The sequence below is a fragment of the Oncorhynchus masou genome, chromosome 24 (genome assembly GCF_036934945.1).
Source record: "Oncorhynchus masou masou isolate Uvic2021 chromosome 24, UVic_Omas_1.1, whole genome shotgun sequence".
Taxonomy (NCBI): Eukaryota; Metazoa; Chordata; class Actinopteri; order Salmoniformes; family Salmonidae; genus Oncorhynchus; species Oncorhynchus masou.
Window position 1 is genome coordinate 79,635,565 of NC_088235.1, and position 8,283 is coordinate 79,643,847.

General features: G+C 43.3%; 1 protein-coding gene across 1 annotated transcript in view; it reads left to right on the top strand.

The window, feature by feature from the left end:
* Positions 1-5,350, top strand: part of LOC135512758 (potassium/sodium hyperpolarization-activated cyclic nucleotide-gated channel 2-like) — a 74,034-nt gene extending 68,684 nt beyond the window's left edge. The window contains exon 8 of the mRNA XM_064935103.1: positions 526-5,350. Within this exon, the coding sequence (XP_064791175.1) occupies positions 526-1,502 (977 nt within the window). The 3' untranslated portion in view covers positions 1,503-5,350. The remainder of the gene's footprint in view (positions 1-525) is intronic.
* Positions 5,351-8,283: the final 2,933 nt, after the last annotated feature.

Here is an 8,283-nt window from a genome sequence, read left to right on the forward strand (position 1 = left end):
AAGCCGCTAGTGCGCGATGAGACAAGGATATCCCTCCTGGCCAAACCCTCTCTAAGCCGGACAATGCTAGGCCAATTGTGCGTCGCCCCATGGACCTCCCGGTCGAGGACGGCTGCGACAGAGCTTGGGCTCGAACCCAGAGTCTCAGGTGGCACAGCTAGCACTGCGATGTGCCTTAGACCACTGCGCCACCCGGGAGGCCTGAATTCCTCCATCTTGCACCTTTGCCATTACAGACAGCCTCCAGATAGGCAGACTGAAAGGAGATGTGAATACATGTCTGTCCTGATCAGGTTAACTGCTTCTAGCTGCCCCATACTCTGTTCTGCTATGCCAGCAACTTCTCTAATACCAACTAATCAGGGGGGAGAATGCTATTACTGTGGGGCACTGTTAGGAGTATTCATCGGACAATTTGGCTGTTTATTACTTTGTATAATGTATTGATTGTGCTGATTCTACAGTGGAACTGTGTCTGCTCAGGTAACAGAGTCTCATCTCTTCTCTTCTATTTTCCGTCCTCAGGGAAGAAGAACTCAATCCTAATGCACAAGGTTCAGCATGACCTCAACTCGGGTGTCTTCAACAACCGAGAGAATGAAATTATCCAAGAGATTGTGAAATATGACCGTGAGATGGTGCAGCAGGTGGACATGCAGAGGCCTCGTGCCATGTCCATGTCCAACCCCCCCACGCACGGGGGTATCTTCGCTCCTCCAGCACCACCTCAGAGCTCAGCCATCGCCACCCTCCAGCAGGCTGTGGCTCTGAGCTTCTGTCCCCCCATGGCAGGCCCCCTGGTAGGGGCCGGGGCCCTGCAGTCACCTCGAATGGTACGGAGGTTCCAGGTGATGCAGAGCATGTCAGCCTCCCCTCCTCCCCAGACTGAGCAGACCATGCAGCCCCAGCTACACGCCGGTGGTGCCTTCGCCTCCGCCCTCTCGAGCCCCCCCATCCAGAGCCCCCTAGCTGCTGGGGGACGGACATTCCAGTACGGCCACTCCTCTGGCTCCCAGCTCTCCCTGGTCCAGCAGATCGTACCCAGCCCCCCACACCGGCCCAACACCCATAACAGCACCCGCTCTCTGCACATGGGCAGTCTGAGTCAGGACGCCAGGGCACTGTCTGCCTCTCAGCCCTCTCTGCCCCAGGGAGGGGCTCAACCCGTGGCCCCGAGCCCATCACAGTCCAACCGTGTTTCCTCGACCTCCATTGGGCCACCTCAGACCCCCCCGGGCTCTGTGGGGCTCAGGAGCGCTGTGACTCATAGGATGGTGCTGCCCCAACAGATGTCTGTGGGGGCGTTTCCTCTAGCCTCCCTCCCGGGGACTCTGACATCGCTGGGGACAGGCATGGGTGCGGGTATGGGAATCGGCATGGGAGTGGGCATGGGATCAGGCTTGGCGCCAGCCCTTCCGGACTCGGGTTTACCCAAAAAGGACTCCAAAGCCAGCCACCCTGAGACAGACCATGTCAGATCGAGGCTATCTTCCAATTTGTGACCTTTATTAGATTTCTGCAGAGCCAGGAGTTTTTGGTTGTGGGAACTGTGGAAGGTTTCGTCCTTAGACCCCATAATCTCCCCTCTCCCTGTCACGCGGGTCTGAATATGACTATAAGAATGTATGCTGTGGGACCTTGGAGAGGGAGACCGTAGCTGGAAGACAATGTATGACTAACAATATAGTTATTATCAGAGGTGGGATGTTTCTACTCCACCCACAGACATAGATTGTAGATACCGGCCGTACGTAGTAGTAGCACCTTCTCCCCACATCTCTCCTTTATTTACTCTCTTTACTGTAACCATATTCAACATAAATAGCACGCATCTCTCACCCATTATCTATATAGTCGAACAATACAAACTGGCAGGGACAAGAAGAAAATCAGGAACCTGCTTCCGATGACAACGATGACATCAACGTTTGCAGAAGTTCTTCTGGGATTTCATCTTTTCTCTACGGACTGGTTTTAACAAAAGTTCTACTCATGTCACTGTAATATTGTTTCAGAAAACAAGAAAATGTTCTTTTTAGACCATGTCTTAAATTATTATTATTATTTTTATTTTATTTTTTACAGGTTGGGCTTAATAAACAAAATGTTGCATTGCATTAATGGGATTAATAATATATTTCTGAAAAAAACAAGTGGATAGATCATTTCATTGCCTTGATTTCAACATTTGAAGCCATATCCTTTGTGTGTGTGTGTGTGTGTGTGTGTGTGTGTGTGTGTGTGTGTGTGTGTGTGTGTGTGTGTGTGTGTGTGTGTGTGTGTGTGTGTGTGTGTGTGTGTGTGTGTGTGTGTGTGTGTGTGTGTGTGTGTGTGTGTGTGTGTGTGTGTGTGTGTTAATAAAGAATTCATATCTATAAAATACATCTTCCCCCATCCTCAAATTGTATTTGCAGATGACAGTGTAGGTATAATTTCAGCATTTTTCTTGGAGTCTACAGCCTACATTTCCTTCTGGCTTGGCCAGAATACAGCTAGGGTGCTAGGGTATACTACACTACATGAGCAAAAGTATGTGGGCACATACTCGTCGACCACATCTCATAAGAAAATAATGGGCATTAATATGGAGTTGGTCCCCCCCTTTGCTGCTATAACAACCTCTACTCTGCTGGGAAAGCTTTCCACAAGATGTTGGAACAATGCTGAGAGGTTCCATTCAGCCACATGAGCATGAGTGAGGTCGGGCACTGATGTTGGGCGATGAGACCTGGCTCGCTGTTGGCGTTCCAATTCATCCCAAAGGTGTTCGATGGGGTTGAGGTCAGGGTGTTTCAACTGCTCCAGTATCCAATGGCAGCAAGCTTTAAACCACTCCAGCCTGCGCTTGGCATTGTGCATGGTGATCTCGGTTAGTGTGCGGCTGCTCAGCTATTGAAATCCATTTCCTGAATCTCCCGATGAACAATTATTGTGCTGACGTTGCTTCCAGAAGCAGTTTAGAACACTGCAGTGACTGTTGCAACCGTGGACAGACAATTTTTACGCTCTATGTGCTGCAGCAAATGGCAGTCCCATTCTGTGAGCTTGTGTGGCCTACCGCTTTGGGCTGAGCCGTTGTTGCTCCTAGACATTTCCACTTCACAATAACAGCACTTACAGTTGACTGGGGCAGCCCTAGCAGGGCAGAAATTTGACGAACTGATTTGCTGGAAAGGTGGCATCCTATGACGGTGCCACATTGAAAGCTCTTCAGTAAGGCCATTCTACTGCCAACGTTTGTCTATGGAGATTGCATGGCGGTGTGCTCAATTTTATACACCTGTCAGCAACGGGTGTGGCTGAAACATCCAAATTCACTCATTTGATGGGGTGTCCACATACTTTTGTGTATATAGTGTTTAAACCAAGTCATCCATCCCCATTGGCTGCTCGGCTATTGAAATCCATTTCCTGATCTGAGCTATGAATCACATGAATATATCAACATACGCATTTCCATCAGGGTTGAATGAGATACAGTATCAGGTTTTTTGCATAGCTGAAGTTTAGAATAGACAGATCATAGTTTTATATTTTATAGTCTGACTGATGTTCTGAAGGCACTGTGCAGTGTAATTGATTGCGCTAATATGTATTATTATACTGTACAGACTGATGCACCCCGGTCAGATCCACACATTACACCATTTAATGAATACATTGAACTTTTCATCTCATCTGCATTGTCCCATCCATTCCAAGACTTTTTAGATTATTTGAAGTTTAAAACAAATCCATTTTCTTTTTCCTTTCCTCTCAAATTCTAACAATAATATTGCATCAAATTGAGGTAGATTTTGTGTGCATAAACGACATAATGCTTCTGGAATGCTAAAATCTAAATGACTCCCATTCTATTCTAATCTGCAGCAAGTACAGAGCAGACATTTTGGAGGGTGCATTTCAATGATGTGTCTCCTACCATAAGTGATGCCTCTGAATGTGTGTACCGGCCTCCACTGATTAGTGTCCAAAAGTATTAGTGGAAGAGGCTTTCCAAGCGCTGATATCCACTTCATCTGCTGCTCAATAACCCCCGCATCACCACCACCACCATTACTATGTAATGAGAGAGAAGATTGGATCCCCTCAGGCCCCATTTATTTTGGACTGTTATTACTTTCCATTGTGTTTCATCATAAGTTTTACTGTATCATCCACCTTGTCGGTGGCGCCAAGGTTGTGGGTTTGGAAGGGATTTGTTGCTGGAAATTATGCCCAATGAAACTTCTTTGGGAACTTTCATGTGTTTGAAGGTGGTTTTAATGGCCAAATTCCTTTTAGATTGTTGAGCAGGTTTTGAGACTATTTGTCTAGCAATAAATTAGGACATTTAACAAACATGTAATAAATACCATACAATACAGTGTAGATGAAAAGCCAAAATTTGAATAAAATGTCAATGTTTTTGAATTGCTTAAGATTTGTTTATGGGAATCGTTTGGAAGTTCTTATATCTACTGTACATGACACACTTAAGATGGTAAATGGTGGGAATATTTCATGCAATCCATATAAACTGAATAAAAATATAAACGCAACATGTAAAGTATTGGTCCCATGTTTCATGAGCTGAAATAAAAGATCCCAGAAATGTTCCATATGCACAAAAAGCTTATTTCTCTCAAATGTTGTGCACAAATTTATTTACATCCCTGTTGGTGAGCATTTCTCTTTTACCAAGAGAGTCCATCCACCTGACAGGTGTGGCATATCAAGAAGCTGATTAAACAGCAAGATCATTATACAGTTGGACCTTGTGCTGGGGACAATAAAAGGCCACTCTAAAATGTGAAGTTTTGTCACACAATACAATGCCACAGATGTCTCAATTTTTGAGGGAGCGTGCAATTGGCATATTGACTGCAGGAATGTCCACTAGAACTGTCGCCAGAGAACTGAATGTTCATTTCTCTACCATAAGCCGCCTCAACATGGTTTTAGAGAACTTGACAGTACATCCAACCGGCCTCATAACCGCAGACCACGTGTATGGTGTCGTGTGGGAAAGCGGTTTGCTGATGTCAAAGCTTCCTAGGTATGTGAAATCCATAGATTAGGGCCTAATTTATTTATTTCAATTGACTGATTCCCTTATATGAACTGTAACTCAGTAAAATCTTAGAAATTGTTCCATGTTGCGTTTATACTGTATTTGTGTTTAGTATACAATCCATTTACAATCCTATCTGAAGCATGTTCATTTTGTCAGGGTAGAATGACAGTTATCCTCTCCAATAGCTACATTTGTTGTCATGTGTTTAGCCTTTACCCAGCATTTTTCTTGGGATGTTTCCTTGCCAAATTGTGATTTAAACTGTAACTTGAATAAATATATGACGCAATAACAAGCAGTATAAGAAAGAGTCCTTGATGTTTTGGCTTACATTTCCAGGAAGAGACGGAAATAGCTTTTTAAACCCTTATATTTACTGTACGTACTGTATCGGTCATATTCTATAACAATTAGTACATGTTTTGTTCTATTCAGAGGAACTGAAACAATGACACGTGTTGTACTGTTTTATTCATCGCTATACGCAACAGAAACTCTATCAAGAATTTGAATGAAGTGTTTATTTGCGCATTTGATTTTTCCAGTGCAATACAATTACATGAAATATCTATCAACACCATCTTCAGGGCATTGTTGTCTCTCAGCTCTGCAAACATTCCTAACCACTTTTTTTTTTGAAGTATCCTCAAACCAATTATCAATTTAGCCTTGAATCCTGACACTGGTGTAACCCTTTCTCTCACACTGTCAGAGGAAAGCTCTTTTTCTGTCAAAAAAATAATGTGCCTGAGCTTTTTACAGAAAAACACAGAACACCCCTGGGCCAAGTTAGGCATCTGCGTTTGTCACAATCCGCAGCATCTGTGTTTTCCAAATGCTTTATTAGCCCCCCATATGTCGTTCCCTCTTACCAAATATAGTGTACTTTACAGAAACTGTTGCAGTTTTAGAAATGGCTTCAGCTCAGTGAGTTAATTTAGGGAGACACTGATGGCTGTTTTTTTGTTGTGTTGCTGAGCAGGTGATTGTGGAGAAATAGCATGTAAAGCTGGGACATAAATCAGGGAGAACATGGATTAGAGAAGGGCGACAATTTAATACTAATCAACCTCGTAAATAAAATATTCAAATAGCTGCGATGGGGAGAGAGGTCATTTTGAAGTGGCCAGTCATGGTGGAAAGAGAGGGTTTGGGGTGACTGTTACGTGAGCTGACATTTCACAGGCTTTGTAGTCTAGCAGAAAGCTTGGCCCAGTCTTCAAACTCACATTTTAGGGGAGTTCCACAAACATCGTAGTGCCTAATCCTAACTTGAGATTCAAACTTGAACAGAAATCCCATTGACACTGCATGATGGGGGGCCTCTGGAATAATCACTCCACCAAATCAAATTAATGATCAGTTAGTCCTTTCAGTTGAACTTTGTCTGGCGTTATATTTCAAGTGTTGCCGTGGTCGGACAAACATCTTTGACATTTGAACAAAATCCGTTTCTGTTGGTTTATTACCAATATCCTAAACTGTAAGCAATGAGATAGATGGTATATTCATGACTGTTATTCCCCCCAAAAAGTGTGAATTCATTGCTTACAGCCATAGACGTGTATAATGTTCCTCATACTCATAACCTACACGTCTCACTCTCATACAGTAGTTTCTGAAACAATACTCAGTATGGAACTAGCAGTGTGATTTTCTGTTTGAGACGCCTTCCATCTCTATTGGCGGACACTGTTGTGACCGATGTGATGTGAGCACATGTACAGTATACTGCACAATATGGTCTTAGTTTTTGTTCCTCTCTAATGCTGACCCCTTTTAACCTGTAATGTTTTTAGCTGCGTCACAGACTATATGATTCAATGTGAGTGCGTCTTTGAGTGGGTGTGGACATACACCATTTACTGTGCAACAAAGCATTCACTCATAAGGTTACTTTTTCCTCCATTAGTGACACTTGCTGCATCAATATGACTAAGTGGTCATGACCCTTGACATTCATTGCCAATGTCTGTAATGATGGAACATCCTCTTGACTGTTCTTTTTTATTCTTTTTTAAATATTTTATTTTTGCATTTTCCAATTAAGAACATTCAAAACAAAAGTGAAAAGATATTAGACAACGATAGGACAAAGTGACAGTAACAAAAATAAATTATAATTATAATTATATAAACAAACATACAATAATAAAAAATAAAAAAATAAAAAGAATATTGAGACATTGGATCACCTGCCGTAGGCTACATATTATACATTACGTGTGAAACATTATGTGAGGATTATATATAGATTCAATCAATGAGATGTGGGGGGAGATTCTCCATATAGTCAATAAAAGGTTGCCAAATTCTGTAAAATGTAACTTATTCCTCAAGCAGTAAGTGATCTTCTCCAAAGGGATACAACTATTAACTTCCGAAAGCCACATTGCAACTGGCAGGGAGGAATCCAATTTCCATTTCAAGGCAATACATTTCTTGGCAATCGCTAGCAATATTTCTGTTAGCTTTATAGTATGGCTTTGCCTAAGATTGGTGTTAGTAAAGTTACCCCTCTTGACTGTTCTTGATTAAATTGTAATTGTACACAGGGAAGAATTGACATGGTTGTCAATACATTACCTTATTGTTATTCTTCCAAGGTTAATTTGCTCAATGCAATGACGTCCCAGCACAATAATCTCACTCACTCACACAGCGTGCACTCGCACACACACACAAGCAAGCACGCACACACACAAACACTGCTTCATCACTGAGCAGACAGTGACAATAGCTAGGGCCGCTGCATCAGTGATGAGGTGTGTGTGACAGTCAGTGAGCCACGCCACCCATTAGTGTGCGTCAGAGCTCTAGGTCAGAGTACCCCCTAACTCCCCTCTGGGGCTGCCAGTGGCCAGCGCCCCCCTGCCGGCTCTGCTGAGAGGTGGGCACTCATCACACCACGGGGCAGCAGATACGCAGCGATACTGGGAGAGCTTGGCAGATGACCCAAAGAGCTCGCTCAGTGAGTGAGTGTCCTGGCTAACACATGGAGACATTTGGATCCCTTACAGCTTGAGCCATGCTAAAACTCCTCACACTAGGTTGCTTCAATAGCTAGGATACCCGCTACTGTGCACATTATGTACCATGACATCAGATCATTAGTTAAGTGTTTATAAATCCCTCAAATGTATACTACATCCTTTTGAAATCATGCATTAGAAACACTTTGGCTTAACAGCAAAGGCTGTAGTAAAACTATGTTCGGTTGCTTTTCA